Raw genomic sequence first — 19,434 nt, forward strand, 5'->3', positions numbered from 1 at the left:
AGCTAAATAGATGGAGCTCCCTGAGTCTATCGTTATAAGGCATATGTTCTAATCATGTAATCATTCTCTTGGCTCTTCTCTGAGCCCTCTCCAATTTATTAACATCCTTCTTGAATTGTGGACACCAGAACTGGACACAGTATTTCAGTAGGGTTGCACCAGTACCAAAGAAAGAGGTAAAATAACCTCTGTGCTCCTACTTGAGATTCCCCTGTTTATGCATCCAAAGATAGCATTAGCCCTTTTGGCCACAGCTTTGCACTGGGAGCTCATGTTCAGCTGATTATCCACCATGACCCCAAATCTTTTTCAGTCACCACTTCCCAGTAAGGGCACCGGAACCTTTGTAGAAGTGGGGGGCGGGATGCAGGGTAGCATGCCCACACAGATTTGCTGCTTGGCTTGTACTAAGCATGCTCAGATGGACTGAGCATGCCCAGTAACATCGGTTGAAACCACTGCCCTCACTGTGCCCACTATAGGCAGGCATGGGTCACCTCTTGGGGGGCAAACTCATGTGTTTCTTTTGTTAAAAAGTGTGGGGCATGGCCCTCCCACTTTTAAAAGTGTGTGTGGGGGGGGGATTGCCCGCTGCTCCCTTTCCCAGTTCCAGCACCATTGCTTCCCAGGATAAAGTCCTCCATCTTCTAAGTGTGGCCTACATTCTTTTCTCCTACATGTATACATTACATGTAGCTGTATTAAAATGCATGTTATTTGCTTGTGCCCAGCTTACTGAGTCTTCCAGATCACTCTGTATCAGTGACCTGTCCTCTTTATCATTGTTGATAACGTCAAGGTATTTTCTATTTTATTTTATATATACCAAGTTATAAAAGAAATAAGCACCGTGTGTCATTTGTGCTTTACTATCCAAACTGGTCTTTATGTCAGTCATTATGTTTAAGAACCTTATATTTAATAGAGGAATGGCATTCCATGGTAGCAAATGTTTTTGCAGGGTGTTATGGAGAAGAATATTTCCAACATACTAACCAGTAATTTTTCTTATATTTACATTAGTCACCGAAATTATATCTTCCTTAGAGTATTTATTTTATTTTGTATCCTCTTGTTTGTAATGTATCTGCAGCAGGCTGTGACATAAATGGAAATATTAATAACTATATTCTAGTTTGGAAAAAACTCTCTGAAACATGGATATTAAATAAAGGTCACTGATGAGAAGGAACCAGAGTTCTCTCTTTGATATTTATAAATGATTAATTATTTTTAGTCTGACTTGTCCATGTCAGTTTCAATGATGTTGCTTTAGAAAATCCATTATGAAAAAGAATAAACTAGTTTATCAAATCAAATGGGTATGACAATAAAAGAGGGACAACCATCCATTGCATGTTTATAAAAATATTCTGTGTTCAGTTCCCATTTTGCTCTCTACATTGGTCTTTTGAATGGAGTTGCTGCTCTTTCCCCGGTCTTTTCAATTCCAAGGATTTGCAACGACAAAGACAGATGACAAGCTTGTCTCAATTAGTTTGCCAGTTTACCTGAAAAGTATGAGCTCAGTTCTTTGCCTCTCAGGACAAATCCTGTTGTTAACTAACAGGATAGTCCAAGTAACTAATATACTCCCACTGACTTTAATGGGAGATGAAGAGGAATTTTAATGAGCTTTACTAATCTCTTTGATTTTTGGCTGGTATTTTCTGTTGAAATACCTTTTCCAGCTTCCCATGTTTCACAACAAGAAAAGGAGCATAATACAGGTTCCCATGCTTTGTTAGCCTTAAGGATACTTTTTGCAAATCCATGCGGTGCAGCATCCATACATTGCCTCATCTTCTGTGGTATCAATTACTTTTCCTGTTGAAGCCCGCTGTCACCATCATTTAGCTTACAATTTAAAATAAACAAGACACAGGGCAACAGTTCAGGTAAATGAGGACACAGAAAGTGTATTAGTTAGAGGAAAAGGAACACTTCTTCCCAGGAAGTAGTGGGTTTTAATGGGAAGAGAAGGCACTTGGTGGCCAGGCTGAAGTTCAAATACTAACTTTCCATTTATAATGACACACTCTTTAGATGCTAGCTACATATATATTAAGAATTTTTGAAATGTAGACTCAGCAAGATGCAGCTCTAGAAAAGTGTACATGCAAAGTTTTAACTAGAAGCAAAGCCCTTAAAATTCCATGATTCAGCTTCGGTGTCACTTTCTGCATCATGAGTGAAAAGTTTCTGTGGTGGATATTTATAAAACTCTGCTGTAGAAATCTGAAAAATAAAATATTTGCTATAACCTCTGTACTTTAAAGCATGGTTTTGAATACATACATCCTCTTTTACTTTATTTTTGATTGTCTAGTAATGGATCTTACTAATGTTTTGTGGAGCGGTTCTTTCATTTTTTTTATTGTTCTTTTCATGGCTCCAAAAAGACTACTGTATATACTCGATCATAAGCCAGTTCGTTTATAAGCCGACCCCCCACAAGAGGGATAAGTAAAAATGGAAAATTTTTATGACCCATTCTTAAGCTGACCCTATAATTCAGGGGTCAGCAAACTTTGGCTCCCAGGCCATCAGGATAAGCCGCTGGCGGGCAGACATGGTTTGTTTACCTCGAGCGTCCACAGGCATGGAGGTAAACCTAAGTAAACAAAGTGTCCCGGCGTGCCAGCTGCTTACCCTGACGGGCCGGGACAAGAACTGGTGGGGAAATTTTGGGGCGGGGAGAAGCTGGAGGTCAGGCGAGTAACCCCTGTGACCACCCCCCACGACCCCACCCATAGCCAGGGACCCCCACACTCTCCCTATCCCATCCCTTCCCACCTTATTTGGGGAGGGTCAGGGGAGGATGTCTCTGGCCTGGCTGGAGCTGCTCCGGCAGGCTGGGCCGCGCGGCTGCAGCCTGCTCCGGCGGGCCAGACCAGGTGGCGCGGTCGCAGCATGTTCCAGCAGGCTGGGCTGGGTGTCATGGGTGCTCCGGTTGGCCAGGCGGCGCGGCCACAGCCTGCTCTGGGGGGCGGGGCCGAGCAGCATGGCTGCAGCCTGCTAGCCCCAGAGCTGCAGCTGCTTCAGAGGCTGGGGGGACAGCAGCATGGCCAGAAGCGGAGAGACTCTGGCCCCTCCTCTTCCCTTCTGGCTGTGCTGCCTCTCCTTGCTCCCTCTGTTTGGAGGGAGGGGCTGTGTCCCACCTCTCCCTCTCTATACCCGTTCATAAGCCGACCCCCTTCTCTGGTGCTTCCAGGGCCGGTGCAAGGAGGTTTCGCGCTCTAGGTGAAACTTCCACCTTGCGCCGCCCCCTCCCCTCGGCCCGGGGAGCCCCCCTGCGGCAGCTCCCCGCCCCCGCTGCCCCCAACCCTCGGCCCGGGGAGTGCCCCCCCCCCGTGGCAGCTCCCCGCTGCCCCCTCCCTCCCCTCGGCCCGGGGAGCCACGTGCAGCAGTCCAAGATATAGAGTTAAATTCCCAATTGTATTCTTGATGACTTATGGTCACTTAAGGCCAATGATCCCTTTTCACAGGGATAAACAAGTTTAGTCCCAGGGTCCTGACCAAATTCCATTCTGGGAATTATATTCTGCCTACCAAAATTTCCCTGCAGATAAATTTGGAAAATTCATTTTATTTGCTATCCTAAATTATTTAGTGTTACTATGCATTGACCCACAGTTGGCTCACTTTTCCCCAGAAGTGACTGAATAACAATGATGGACTATTCCTGTGTGTACAGTATGGTAAAGTTTTAGTTTGTTTGGTTTTATCAGCTGTTTTATATAATTATCGCTCAACCTTGCTTATATATATATCTAAAAAAAATGTACGTTTAAAGCTTGTTTAGCCTTAGGTCAAGCAGACCTAGTGATGGAGGTGAAAATTGATGGATAATGGGTGACAAACCTCATTTATACTAGAAGTTGTGTGCTTTGCTATAGGCAAGCTACTTCTCATCTTTATGTTTGTAACTAATGTCTCATTTTGGTAATGTTCTACACTATATTTCTTCATTTATTATGTGGCTTGGGGATTTTGTGTTGATGAAATCTTAATCCATATATTTCTGTTTTTTCTCTCTCCCGTTTTTAGGTTATTGGAATATTGGATGTGTTCACACCAGATGTAATACTGGAGAAATTTAATGATTTGTAAGTTTTTGATTCTATGAGAAATCATAGGCATTAGCTTATGGTTTATTTCTGAATTACAGTTTAATGTAAGTATTATGTGCATGCCTATAAAATTTCAAAGGATTGTAAGAGAGTTAGGTGCCTACCTGCCATTGAAATTCTGTGGGAATTGGTGCATCCCTCCCTTAGGCACCTTTGAAAATCCTAGGCTTAACGTATTGATTTCATATCAGAGAAACAAAGGGCCAAATTCTGATCTCATTTAAATTGTTGTACATGTAGAGTAAACCCATTACCTTCAGTAGATTGTAGTATGTTTCCTCTATTATAACTGGGATCAGAGTTGGGTCCAAAATGTTTTAAAATCACTCATCATTTTCTACTGCATGCATCCAATGAAGTGAGCTGTAGCTCACGAAAGCTTATGCTCAAATAAATTTGTTAGTCTCTAAGGTGCCACAAGTACTCCTTTTCTTTTTCCTCTGGTAATACATATCTGTCCCATGTTGTTTAAAAATACAAAGTTAAAAATAAAAAAGTAGAAAACGAAACACACAAATTGGGTTAAGCCCAAACATGTGGACTGAATGCCCCCGCTGCCCACACAGGCCTCTGAGGCAGAGACCTTATAGTCTAAAGTGCCTGGAAGGCTGGGTAAAACGTCACCCAGGAGTTCTGAGGGTGCAAGAGGCGGATAGAGGCTTCTTTTCATGACTAGAAGTGCAGAAGTCTGCTGCAAATGTGTTGTATACACTCTCAGCAAGCTGTACAGTGTAAGCAAGTACAAATGTGTTTACAGTTAAAACAGAAATGAGGGGAAGCTTTTGTGCATTAAAGGTCAGATGAGTCATTCAAGGGGAGATCTGATTGTTTAATTTTTGCCAACTAGTCATGTGGGAGCTTGTTTGGTCTGTGATATGAATTTGATCTTACTATAATGCAGCTGCCTTGTGGCTCGAAACAGCAGTGCTGGGAAAGGCAGTGCCACCATTGCCTGTGCCCTGGGGCGTTATTCCTGTCTGAATCCTTTAGGAATTGGAAGGAGCATACTTTAATGTGGCTCCTACCCCTACTTTTTAGAGGGAAGCATACACTTAGGTCTGCCATCAGCATCATTCTGCCAGACAATGTGGAAGAGGTAGTAGAACCAAAGCCCACCCCTTCTGAGACCCCAGGTGCTGTCCCAGGTGGCACCTGACCATTTCCCCCCACATACCCACACCTCCCCAGCCCTTTAGCTCAAGAAGTGCAAAGATAGGACCCTGATCCTGCAAAAATTCATGCTTATGTTGAACTTTCTGCTCTGTGAGTAGGTGTGTTGCTTTGTTAGCACTACCCACAGAACATATGTTAACTTTATCATAGAATCGTAGAATTGTAGGACTGGAAGGCACATCGAGAGGTCATTTAGTCCAGTCCCCTGAGCTCATGGCAGGACTAAGTATTATCTAAACCATCCCTGACAGATGTTTGTCTAACCTGCTCTTAAAAATCTCCAATGACAGAGATTCCAGAACCTTCCTGGGCAATTTATTCCAGTATTTAACCACCCTGACAGTTAGGACGTTTTTCCTAATTTTCAACCTAAACTGCTCTTGCTTCAATTTAAGCCCATTGTTTCTTGTCCTTTCCTCAGAGGTTAAGGAGTATAATTTCTCCCCTGCTCCTTGTAACAACCTTTGATGTACTTGAAAACAGTTATCATGCCCCCTCTCAGTCTTCTCTTCTCCAAACTAAACAAAACCAATTTTTTCAATCTTCCCTCAGAAGTCATATTTTCTAAACCTTTAATCATTTTTGTTGCTTTTCTCTTGACTTTCTCCAATTTGTCCACATCTTTCCTGAAATGTGGTGCCCAGAACTGGACGCAATACTCCAGTTGAGGCTTAATCAGCACAGAGTAGAGCAGAAGAATTACTTCACGTGTCCTGCTTACAACACTCCTGCTAATACATCCCAGAATTATGTTTGCTTTTTTTGCAACAGCGTTACACTGTTGACTCATATTTAGCTTGTGGTCCACTGTGACCCACAGATCCCTTTCTGCAGTACTCCTTCCTAGGCAGTCACTTCCTATTTTATATGTATGCGACTGATTGTTCCTTCCTAAATGGAATACTTTGTATTTGTCCTTATTGAAATTCATCCTGTTTTCTTCAGACCATTTCTCCAGTTTGTCCAGATCATTTCGAATTTTAATTCTGTCCTCCAAAGGACTTTCAACCCCTCCCAACTTGGTATCGTCCGCAAATTTTATAAGTGTAAACTCTATGCCATTATCTAAATAATTGATGAAGATATTGAACAGAACCGGACCCAGAACTGATTCCCACGGGACCCCACTCATTATGCCCTTCCAGCTTGACTGTGAACCACTGATAACTACTCTCTGGGAATGGTTTTCCAACCAGTTATGCACCCACCTTACAGTAGCTCCATTTTGGTTGTATTTCCCTAGTTTGTTTATGAGAAAGTCATGTGAGAGAGTATCAAAAGCCTTACTAAAGTCAAGATCTACCACATCAACTGCTTCCCCCCATCCATAAGGCTTTTTACCCTGTCAGAGAAAGCTATTAGGCTGGTTTGACATGATTTGTTCTTGACAAATCCATGCTGATTGTTTCTTATCACTTCATTATCTTCTAGGTGTCTGCAAATCGATTGCTTAATTATTTGATCCATTATCTTTCCAGGTACTGAAGTTAAGTTGACTGGACTGTAATTCCCCTTATTTCCCTTTTTATAGATGGGCACTATATTTGCCCTTTTCCAGTTCTCTGGAATCTCTCCCATCTTCTATGACTTTTTGAAGATAATTGCTAATGGCTCAGATACCTCATCAGTCAGCTCCTTGAGTATTCTAGGATGTATTTCATCAGGCCCTGGTGACTTGAAGACATCTAACTTGTCTAAGTAACTTTTAACTTGTTCTTTCCCTATTTTAGCCTCTGATCCTACCGCATTTTCACTGGCATTCACTATGTTATACACCCAATCACTACTAATCTTTTTGGTGAAAACTGAAACAAAGAAGTCATTTCACACCTCTGCCATTTCCACATTTACTGTTAATTGTTTTTTCCCCCTCATTGAGTCATGGGCCTACCCTGTCCTTGGCCTTCCTCTTGCTTCTAAGGTATTTATAGAATGTTTTCTTGTTACCCTCTATGTCTTCAGCTAGTTTAATCTCATTTCATGCCTCGGCCTTTCTAATTTTGTCCCTACATATCTGTGTTATTTGTTTATATTCATCCTTTGTAATTTGACCTAGTTTCCACGTTTTGTAGGACTTTTTTGAGTTTCAGATCATTGAAGAATTCTTGATTAAGCTAGGGTAGTCTCTTGCCATACTTCCTATCTTTCCATTACAGTGGGATAGTTTGCTCTTCTGCCCTTAATAATGTCTCTGAAAAACTGCCAACTCTTTTGAACTCTTCTTCCCCTTATACTTGCTTCCCATGGGATCTTACCTACCAACTTCCTGAGTTTGTTAAAGTCTGCCTTCTTGAAATCCTTTATCTTTATTCGCAAAAAGAAAAGGAGTACTTATGGCACCTTAGAGACTAACAAATTTATCTGAGCATAAGCATATGCATCTGATGAAGTGAGCTGTAGCTCATGAAAGCTTATGCTCAAATAAATTTGTTAGTCTCTAAGGTGCCACAAGTACTCCTTTTCTTTTTGCGAATACAGACTAACGCGGCTGCTACTCTGAAACCTGAAATTTATCTTTATTATGGTGGTTTCCCTCCTACCATTCCTTACAATCATGAACTCTACCATTTCATGTCCACTTTTACCTAAGCTATCTTCCACTTTCAAATTTTCAACCAGTTCCTATTTGTCAAACAGCCTCTCCCGTAGTAGCTGTCTCCACCTTCTGAACTAAAATATTGTCTCCAATACATTCCAAGAACTTGTTGGATAATCTGTGCCCAGCTGTATTATTTTCTGAACAGATGTCTGGGTAGTTGAAGTCCCCCATCACCACCAAGTCCTGTGCTTTGGATGATTTTGTTAGTTGTTTTAAAAAAGCCTCATCCAGCTCTTCTTCCATAAGTCTCTGCAGGATCAGAGCCTAGGTCTGCAGTTGCTTCCTGATCAAGTATGGAAGGCGGGGTGGGGAGACTTTGCACTGTCTCTTGCCTGCTCTTTACTCCTGAAGGAATTCTGCACCAAAAAATTAAAAATTCTGCACCAAAAAAATAAAAGTTCTGTGCACAATATTTTAAAATTCTCCACATTCTATTTGTCAATAAATAAATGTGGAGGCTCCAGCATGGCACAGGCCACTGACTGCACAGAGATTACCCTGCTTTCCCCCCATCTCCCCAGGACATAGACTCAGCAGTGAGGCTGCACCTGACCCTCATGCAGCGCAAGGGCCAGGCCTGCCCCAGAAACACCCTGAGCCCCTGTCCCTCCGCACCAGATGTGGGCATGCAGGCTCAGCCTGGGAAGATCTAAGTGCGGAGGGGCTTAGTGTGGGGGGATCCAGGTGTGGAATGAGAGGATTCTGTGTCGGGCAGTCTGCGAGTGGGTGGTTCAGTGAGGGTCTGGGTGCAGGGGGAAATCTGGATGCACAGGGGCTCCGTAGGGGTGTGGGGGGTTCTGGGTGCTGAGGGGTGGGGCTTGGCAGAGGGTGGTCTGGGTGCAGGGGTGGGGGTCTGGATGCAGCGGGTGGGGTTCAGCAGGGCGGCCCGGGGGCTTGGTGGTGGGGTTCTGGGTGCAGGAAGTGAGGCTCATTGAGGGGGGTCTGACTATATGGTGTCCAGATGCACAGGGGTTGGGTGGATGGGGGATGGGTCTGACCTGGCCCCGGCTCCTGGTGGGTCTGATCCAGCACCAGCTAGGGTGTCCCCAGACACCTCACTCCCCCAGTGATTTCTCTCTCCAACGACTGCTCTTGGCACCTGAAACAGAAACGACATGCCTGCGCTGCTTGGAAGGGGCACATGACCACTCTTGCTGCTTCCCTTTGCTTCCCTATCAGAAAGTCATTTTTCTGCAGGGAAGCAAAGAAATGTGTGACAGATGTGAATTCTGCACATGTGCACTGGTGTAGAATTCCCTTAGGAATAGCTCTTGTATCTGCACAGTGGGAAATATAATGTGGTCTGTGGTGGCTCTGTTTTTGGTGCTGTGGCTGTCAAGTGCTTCTTTATAGCCCTCTATTTGTAGGGATTAGGTTGGAATCCTTAAAGGAACTTAAGGAAGTTAGGTGCCCAACTCCCCTTTGAAGTTAATTGGGGGTTTTGCACCTAATGCCATCAGGCTCCTTTAAGAACTCCAGTTTTGGAATTAACTATGAGCTTTGTATACAGTCCAAATAAGCCCAGCATGTTTTTAAAGAAATAGAAAATAAAATGAGAAAACAGTCTGAATTATATCAATGGTGAATTAATATTAAAATCAACCTTTGTGCGTATTAGTACTCAAATAATAGCTGTGTTTATAAAATTACTGTCAATAAACCAAAGGTCTCTGCTACCCAGTGAATTTGAACTGGTATGTCTAGATGAGGACTTACCTCATAATATTCAACTACACTTTTGGAATTAAAAACATTTAGCAGATAACTATGCAACTGAAGGAAAATATTTTCCTCGATTAATTTCCCTTTCTTTCTTGATGAATGTTGTTATTCCAACAAGCTCCTGAGACCTTGGATTTATAACCAGATGGTCAATTTTGAGAACTTACAGGAATCTCTAGGATAACATAGAGATAGACCACACAGTCTTAGTTGGGCTGGAATTCTGCCAAAGATGGGCTGGACCGAGTGTCTCAGTTTAGCTATGTCCAGATAACCCTGAGTCAGTCTTGTCTTGACTGACCCAATCCTGAGGCATGCTGCTTGTACGGGCCTTGGAAGAATGAAGCCTATTTATTTATGTAGATTTTAGTGATCTTCGTATCCTAGAGGCATGTTTAAAAATGTTAAATTGAGGTTTTGTTCTGGAATCCTACATTGCAGCTAATTCCTTTGTCTCTGGACCTTGTTTCCTGCTCCAATAATATCCAGAAATACTGGATATTCAAACTTTCTGTTTTATTGTACCACACCTGTGTGTTTCTCCCAAAAGATTGTTCTTTATCCTGATTCTTAAAAATTCGGAAACATCAAATTGTATGTAGTGCACCCTATCCATTTGGTTACCTCCTTTAGCGCCAATCTCCTTATGGGTTTTGATGAACAGGCCTGGGTTCTTCTGGATCCCGCCATACATTCAGCAGGGTGTAACTTCTTTTTCTTCCCATCTGAATTTATTTGGTGGTGCCTCCACTCCCTTGCTCCTTCCTGGCAGGGTCACCAGGGCAGCTTGAGGGGAAAATTCTAATCACTGGGTAACCACCACTTACTTACCAGATAGTTGGAGACTTCCATGAAATAACACAAACACATACAATATATTTAAGACAGTAATTATTATTAAACAGAAGATAAATATATCCAGGTAAAATACTATTCTCAGGGTCACCAGGGCCCCTGCAGTATCCGTGAATTTCCCCAGTCATGCGACCTGATATAGTTAACGTAAAATTAGTGTTCTGTAGTTTGTAGGGGCTCTTGATGATCCGTGACCACAATATCATCTGTGCAGCTGTTAGCAATGTGGCTGACTGGGTTCAGTACAGCCCAAGAGACTCACAAGTGGGATAATGTGGTAAGTCCCTCTGCAGATTTAATAGACAGCAGGTAACAAAATCCCCAATCCCTTACCCCCTGGTTTGAGGACACAGTTGAGGAAGTGGCAGGGCACCATTTCAGATTTTGGTAGGGTGGTGCTGTCATAAATATAAAGGGAAGGGTAAACCCCTTTAAAATCCCTCCTGGCCAGAGGAAATCTCCTCTCACCTGTAAAGGGTTAAGAAGCTAAAGGTAACCTCGCTGGCACCTGACCAAAATGACCAATGAGGAGACAAGATACTTTCAAAAGCTGGGAGGAGGGAGAGAAACAAAGGGTATGTGTGTCTGTCTATATTCTGTCTTTGCCGGGGATTTTTTTTTATTTCTATTTACTTCTATTTCTATTAAAAGTCTTTTTGTAAGAAAACTGAATGCTTTTTCATTGTTCTCAGATCCAAGGGTTTGGGTCTGTGGTCACCTATGCAAATTGGTGAGGCTTTTTATCCAACATTTCCCTGGAAAGGGGGGGTGCAAGTGTTGGGAGGATTGTTCATTGTTCTTAAGATCCAAGGGTCTGGGTCTGTAGTCACCTAGGCAAATTGGTGAGGCTTTTTACCAAACCTTGTCCAGGAAGTGGGGTGCAAGGTTTTGGGAAGTATTTTGGGGGGAAAGACGTGTCCAAACAGCTCTTCCCCAGTAACCAGTATTTGTTTGGTGGTGGTAGCGGCCAATCCAAGGACAAAAGGGTGGAATATTTTGTACCTTGGGGAAGTTTTGACCTAAGCTGGTAAAGATAAGCTTAGGAGGTTTTTCATGCAGGTCCCCACATCTGTACCCTAGAGTTCAGAGTGGGGGAGGAACCTTGACAGGTGCAACTTTTAACTGTGATTCCAGGGGCTTACTTAGGCACTTGAAAACTGAAGTTTTTTGGCAAATAACAATTAGCTGACAGGAGCACTGTATTTAATTCTACATAAAAGAAAGAAAATTAAATAAATATTAGACCCACTCAGCGCTAATACTAACATATCCTGACATCTTGTGGCAAGTCACCTAAGGGACACTGGTTAGGTTTAAAATTTGAATGTATATTCTTACTTTGTTACTAACTCTGTGGAGAGAGAGCCTCTGTCAGGATTCCAGGGTTCTGTCTCAGCTCTGGGAGGGGAGTGGGGTCTAGTGGGTCAAAGTGGGAGGCACATACATCTGGGATCTATATAAGAACATCAGAATGGCCATACGGGGGAAGACCAATGGTCCGTGTAGCCCAATATCCTGTCTTCCAACAGTGACCAATATCAGATGCTTCGGAGGGAATGAACAGAATATGGCAATCATCAAAATGATTCATCCCATAGCCCATTCCCAGCTTCTGGCAAACAGAGGTTAGGGACATGCAGAATATGGTGTTGGATCATGACCCCCACCCCAGCTAATAGCCATTGACGGACCTATCCTCCATGAACTTACCTAGTTCTTATTGGAACCCTGTTATAGTTTTGGCCTCACAACATGCCCTGGCAATGAGTTCCACAGGTTGACCACGAAGAAATACTTTATTTTGTTTGTTTTAAATCTGCTGCCTATTAATTTCATTGGGTGACCCCTAGTTCTTGTGTTGTGTGAAGGAGTAAATAACATTTCCTTATTCAGTTTTCCCATACCATTCATTATTTTATGGGCCTCTATCATATCCCCCCTTAGGCATCTCTTTTCCAAGCTGAAAAGTCCCAGTCTTTTTAATCTCTGCTCATATGGAAGGTGTCCATACCCCTAAGCATTTCTGTTGCCCTTCTCTGTATCTTTTCTAAATCCAATATATCTTTTTTTGAGATGGGATGACCAAATCTGCACACAGGATGCAATATGTGGGTGTACCATGGATTTATATAGAGGCAATATGATATTTTCTGTCTTAGTATCTAACCCTTTCCTAATGATTTCCAGTATTCTGTTAGCTTATTTGATTGCCATTGCACATTGAGCAGATATTTTCAGAGAACTATCCACAAATTCTCTTTCTTGACAAGTAACAGCTAATTTAGATCCCATCATTTTGTATGTATAGTTGGGATTATATTTTGCCATGTGCATTATTTTGCATTTATCAACATTGAATTTCATCTGCCATTGTGTTGCCAAGTCACCTAGTTTTGTGAGATCCCTTTGTAACTCTTTGCAGTCAGCTTTGGACTTAACTATCTTCAGTAATTTTGTATCATCTGCAAATTTTGCCACCTCACTGTTTACCCCTTTTTCCAGATCATTTAAGAATATGTTGAACAGCACAGGTCCCAGTACAGACTCCTGGGGGGCACCACTACCTCTTTCTATTCTCACCGTTTATTCCTACTCTTTGTTTCCTATTTTTTAACTGGAGTGCCTGGCAATGCTTTCAGGATCATCTAACGATCCTTAATTTAATTTAATGACAAGCCTTTTGTTATGTTAATCACCCTGCCTCTGTTTATAAACAAACTCCCTGCCGCAAAGGCAGAAGCTTGGAGCAGCACAGAACTCATTACAGGTTCCACTTTTATGCATCAGATGAAGTGAGCTGTAGCTCACAAAAGCTTATGCTCAGATAAATTGGTTCGTCTCTAAAGTGCCACAAGTACTCCTTTTCTTTTTGAGAACTCATTACATATCACACTCAAATTGTGTTGCAGTTAAGAGCTCCGTCTGGGGCTAGGGCATGTGCTGTTAGCAAACCTCCAATATGAAAATGGGGGGGGAGCCTTGAGCCCCCCTTGCACCCCGAAAATGGTGCTCCTGGTAAGTGGTCTCCCAAACTATTTCCCTGACTAGCTAACTAAAAGATGGAGACTCACAACTCCGCCACAGATCCTCAGGTTCAGAGATGGCTCTGGACTCCTCCATCACTGCAGAGGGCTGACAACCACTGCTGGCAGGTGTCCTCTTCATATAGGAGTCAGGCTGCTTCTGGTGCCAGGATTTCCCCTCACCACAAAGGGGTGTAGGGCTTAAGGTGGAGATTACAAAAGTATACTAAAATCTGGATTTTAGTCTCCCACCCCAGTGCTCAGACACACTCACAGCAGGCAGCAGCCCCGGACTAGCAGCCAGAGCAGAGCTGGCCATGTGGTGACTGATCTCACATAGAGTTCAAAACTCTACAAACTGGAAGTCACCTTTGGAGAGGGAAAGGCCCAAGCTGAGGGACCTTGCTTTCAGGTCCCCAGAGGCCAGTCCTGCCCTTTCCTTCGCTGACTCCCAGGGCCGTACTTAGGATTTATGGGGCCCTACATAGTATTATTAAAATTGGTGCCCCTATGCCCGACGGCAGCCCGGACTCACAACCCGGGGGTGGGAGGGGGAGGCAGCAAAGGATACCGAGCCACCTGGTCTGCCTCATGGTGATGGAGAGTCATAGTTCCCTGCAGAGACCCCTGTACCCTCTCCCTCACGCAGAATGTGCGGCGCTGGTGCATTTGGCTCTGTGAATACGGCCTCTGCCTAAGGAGACTGCAGCGCGCCCTGGGTGTGCGGGAGCTGACCCGTTCTTATCTGCTGTCATGGGTGGTGGGTGAAGCTGCCGCTTGGGGAGGCTAGCTCCCCAGCCCACCTCTTCTGCCTGTGGCCCCGCCCTACTCTGCCCCAGGCCCACCATCAGTCTGCCCAAGCCCCGCCCTCTCCCCATGGTCTCCCTCTTCCTATTCCCTCCCCCTCCCTGCTCACCCCCTTCCAGCCAAATCCCTGAGCCCAAATGAAGCAAATGACATTTGAAAAAACACTCTTCTGCAATTTATTTCTAAAGAAAATGGAGCATATTTTCCACTGCATGCCAGTAGGTGAAGGTAAAGACTGGACATGGAGAAGGTACCTAATTAAAAGCACTAATCTTGCGAATAAAAAATGGCAGTCACAGGTTTTTTGATATACCCTCAAGTTTGTCAGAGATTTATTTGCAAACTTTGAGGGCAAATCAGCTGTCCTGCTGAATACAACATTAAATATTATGGAATACATGATGCAGCTCTTCTCTGTTTCACATTTTCTTAATCAGTATTTCTAAACTGATTTTATATTTTCAATGTATTCTTAAGCCTTCATAAAGTAATCATTCCAGATTACTACATATTTAATTCACTGAAACAAAGACATTATTTTAAATTAAGCAGTCACAGAGGGTTAGTGTGTTCATAACAATGTTCATTGCTTTTAGAAAAAGGGAACACTAATTTACTTTGTGTAATCTCCAAGAATAGACATGTTTAGGAAATTTCACCAACTTTAAAAAATATGTTTCCAAAAATTTTAGGCATAACAAAGGATTTTATATCTTACTAAGGTATTGATTTTGCTGGAGGGTTCTCTTAAAACTAGTTCATCAAATAGTCAGAAGTAGAGAAGGGGAAACTTGTTTGTCCAGCTATCTGGAAGGAAAGGGATGTTGTGCGTTTAAGGGCTCTCTTCATCAGGGGAGTGAAGGAAGAAAAGGATGGACAGAAAGGACAGGAAGACTTTGGAAGCAAGTTTTTTGTACTATAGTAATTAAAATTAACGTGTATTTTAGGTAAGGATGGTCTTTTGAAGGATTTATTTAAAAAACTATATGTCTGAAGATCCAAGCATTTAAGGCTAAAGATGAATATTCAGATTGTGCATCTAAAAATCTATCCAAGGATTTTTTAGAGATGTGATTTTGTAATCTTCAGCAATCTTCTAATGAAATATTTTTAAAGCAAATTTTAAACTAAGGTCCTGTAGACTGACATGTTCTGAGTAAATATTACAGTAATGCACAACTGTTTTTGTCAGTAAATTCAGAAACTGATGGTGCATACCTGGGGTTGGCAAATGCTTGTTAAATGGCTTCATTACCACTTGAATGGCTCCTTAACGGTTTCAATGTGGTGCAAATAGGTCTGGAAAGCTGGAGGACTTTTTCACTTTGAAGTTACTAGATCCCCTCTGGAGGAAGACACACCAGGCTGCAGGAGCCAGCTGTGGGAGCCTGCAGGAAGGGTCAGAACAGTGATAGGAAGAGGCGGGGTGGGTAGACACTAAGACCCAGGCTGCCCCAAATTTTCAGGTGCCCTACGCAGCTGTGTATGCTGCATATGCCTAAGGATGGCCCTGCTGACTCCAGAGTCCAGACGGCTCCAAAATGGCTTCTCCTCTCTCCTGAGCTCCCTGGGAAGGGTATCTCTCTCCCTGTTTGTTGCTCAACAGACTCTGAGTCTGCCTTTGGCTCGCCCTCCCTATCAGGGACAGTGTGCCTCTCTCTGAGCTACCAGCACACAGAGTACCAGGAATTGAAGTAATCTCCTTGAGGGTTACACGTACGTATAGCTAGTTAGTGTAATCAAATTACCTCCTTCCCATCCTGTTGTTTATCACATTCACTGGCTGCATTTTGTTCTAAATTAAAGGAATTGGTGGTGGTCTGCATGCATGGAGGTGTCCACCCATATGTATCAGATTACAAGCTCAGGCCCTTGGATTGTACGAGGTGTGGGGCAGGGACTGTATCTTCACATATGTTTGTCCAGTACCTAGCACAATGGGCTCATGTCCCTACCAGTGTTTTTGTGTCACCAAAATATAATAATGAGTTTGCAAAAGCACTTAAAGGATTTAGGAGCACAAGTCCCATTGAATGTTGGATTAGTGCAGTAGTTCTCAAACTTTTGTATTGGTGACCCCTTTCCAGGGTTGCCTGGCATCCGGTTTTTGACCGGAACCCCTGGTTGAAAACGGACCCTGGCAGCTCTGGTTGGCACTGCAAACCAGGCCTTTAAAAGTCCGGTTGGTGGCACAGCGGGGGCCTGGGGCTAAGGCAGGCTTCCTACCTGCTTTGGCTCCGTGTGGCTCCTGGAAGCGGCTGCTAGATCCTTCCAGACCCTAGGCACAGGGAGGCTCCATGCGCTGCCCTCACCCAAGTGCCAGGTCCGCAGCTCCCATTGGCCAGGAACAGTGACCAATGGGAGCTGTAGGGGCAGTGCCTGCGGGCGCGAGGGCAGCTCTCGGTGCCACGGCGCCTCCCTGGCCGCCCATGCGTATAGGGGTCACAGGGACCTGGCGGGTACTTCCTGGGAGCCGCAGTAATTGCCTCCGGGACCCGCACCCTCCTCCTGTACCCCAACCCCCTGCCCCAGCCCAGAGTCCCCTCCCATACCCAAACTCCCTCCTGGAGCCTGCACCCTGTACCCTCCCTGCCCCAGCCATAAGCCCCCTCCTGTACCCCAAACCCCTCATCCCTGGCCCTACCCCAGAACCCACACCCCCAGCTGGAGCCCTCAGCCCCCAGCTCCCCTGCTCCAGCTTGGAGCCCCCTCCTGCAGCCCAAACCCCTAATCCCCGGCCCCACCCCAGAGTCCACACCTCCAGCTGGAGCCCTCACACCTCGTCTGCACCCCAACCCCCTGCTCCAGCCCGGTGAAAGTGAGTGAGGGTGGGGGAGTGCGAGCGATGGAGGGAGGGGGGATGGAGCAAGCAGGGCGTGGGGCCTCGGAGAAGGGATGGGGCATAGGCGTGGCCTCTGGGAGGGGTGGGACATTGGGCGGGGCCGGGGTGTTCCGTTTTGTGCTATTAGAAAGTTGGCAACCCTACCCCGTTCACATAGCAAACTTATGAGTGCGACCACCCTTATAAATTAAAAGCTTTTTTTTTATATTTAATACTATTATAAATGCTGGAGGTGAAGCGGTGCTTGGGGATGGAGGCTGATGCTCGCGACCCCTCACATAATAATATTGCAAACCCCTGAGTGGTCACGACCCCCAGTTTGAGAACCCCTGGATTAGTGCTTCTGAATTCCTTCAGCATGTTTGAATATCTCTAATAATAATTAATAATAAAAAGGTTGTTAGTAAATCCTCTAGATTTTTTTCCTTAAAACCTGTGTTTTTGCTAGAATGTTCAGTAAGTTCTTTCTAGCTCACTTCAAATATTCATGGCCTCTCGATAATTGACTTTGATAAGAGTGTGGAAAAAATAATATGTCCATCTATGCTTTCATTGTTCAGGAACACCAACATATTGGAGGTTAAAATCTATTGTCTAGGTCATCCACTTTATCAGTGAGAAATGTTTTTTCATGTGCCATAAATACACTGATAGAGAGAGCAGAGAGGTTTCATTCTCTGCTCCTCCACTTAACTTCTGTTTCTCCACATTTTACTTGAATTAAATTGCTTAAACTTTGCACCAAAGGAAGTCTAAGGGAGTTAGGTGCCTAAATTCCATTGAAAGGGATTTGGGAGCCTTATTCCCTTAGGCTCTTTTGAAAATCCCAGCCGTAGTTCTTTGAAACTACCTTATTGTCCCCTTTCTCTGTGGTTTAACATTCAATGTCTGTTGCTCTTTCTTTAGTTTGAGAATAAAATTTTCTATTTCTCTTTTAATGACGCTGATGCTGTGTGGCAAACCTCAGTTACTGTAAGACTGAACATAAAATATTGAAAGTCCATATATTTTAAATCAAGAAAAACCCTTTAAGACAAATTGGTGAAATCTTTATAGATCAGACAATGACAAAATGTATTTCTACACTTCATAACTGGGTCTAGTTTTTATTACATACAGGTGCAGCCTTAAGGTTTGATCCTTAAACTGCTGGAAGTGTATGTGTCTATATTAGTTGCTATAGGCTGGTCCTCCTGCCAGAGTTGGACATCAGGCTAGATTCTGAATTGTGAGCCTACTGAAGGCCCTCAAAAACTTGAGGTCCCAAACTGTCCCATTGTTCAGGCTAGGCCTGAAATATCAACTTGACATACAACAATAGTTCTCAACTTTTTCCATACCTGGACTCCCTTCCCATTTAGAAGTATGGGAAGTGCAGGGTGGTCATGACCCGCTGATACTTTTTCATGACCTCCACGTTGAGAAATCATGCCTTACAGTAATACCCTCTTCTGCTTTTGATCAGATCTGTTCCTGTGACTTTGACTGAGGTATGTCGTTGACCTTGTTATGGATAGTACCTACTGGTTTGCATAACTCATGATAGTTCTTCTAAGGTAAACAATGTGTAAATTACAGAGCTTTTTATCTAGTTATCTTTTAAGCACACACACATCTTCCTTGGGCTCTTTTATCGTGTTCAGAATTTGTTATTTCCTATTAATTGACAACTTCTTATAACGAGGTTTCAGAGTAACAGCCGTGTTAGTCTGTATTCGCAAAAAGAAAAGGAGTACTTGTGGCACCTTAGAGACTAACCAATTTATTTGAGCATAAGCTTTCATGAGCTACAGCTCACTTCATCCGATGCATCCGATGAAGTGAGCTGTAGCTCATGAAAGCTTATGCTCAAATAAATTGGTTAGTCTCTAAGGTGCTACAAGTACTCCTTTTCTTCTTATAACTAGTGATTGAATTACTCAGTACCTGCTTCAGGCAATCATAATTGATAAAAATAAAGCATGGAAGTCATATTGTTTTTAGTAGAAATTATTTGGTTCTAGAGGTAGTTAATTCAATGGGAGATCAAATTAACTAGTAGCTTAATTAAATGGTAAGAACTGTAATTTCTAATGATCATTGAGATGTAATGTACTGGTATGTTTCACTTTGACAAACTTGATGGAGTTATTTTGTACTCAATTTTCTTTAGCTACCTAGTCATGCCGTTTATGGGAACAGACTTGAGTAAGATAATGAAGCATGAGAAACTAACTGAAGATCGAATCCAGTTCCTGGTCTATCAAATGTTAAAGGGCCTAAAGGTTTGCCATTTTTATT

General features: G+C 43.5%; 1 protein-coding gene across 2 annotated transcripts in view; it reads left to right on the forward strand.

The window, feature by feature from the left end:
• Window positions 1-19,434, forward strand: part of MAPK12 (mitogen-activated protein kinase 12) — a 71,048-nt gene that overhangs the window by 20,182 nt on the left and 31,432 nt on the right. For both annotated transcript variants that reach the window (XM_074942368.1, XM_074942367.1), the window contains 2 exons: window positions 4,051-4,109; window positions 19,307-19,418. In XM_074942368.1, the coding sequence (XP_074798469.1) occupies window positions 4,051-4,109; window positions 19,307-19,418 (171 nt within the window). The remainder of the gene's footprint in view (window positions 1-4,050; window positions 4,110-19,306; window positions 19,419-19,434) is intronic.

The sequence above is a fragment of the Natator depressus genome, chromosome 1 (genome assembly GCF_965152275.1).
Source record: "Natator depressus isolate rNatDep1 chromosome 1, rNatDep2.hap1, whole genome shotgun sequence".
NCBI classification, from domain to species: Eukaryota; Metazoa; Chordata; order Testudines; family Cheloniidae; genus Natator; species Natator depressus.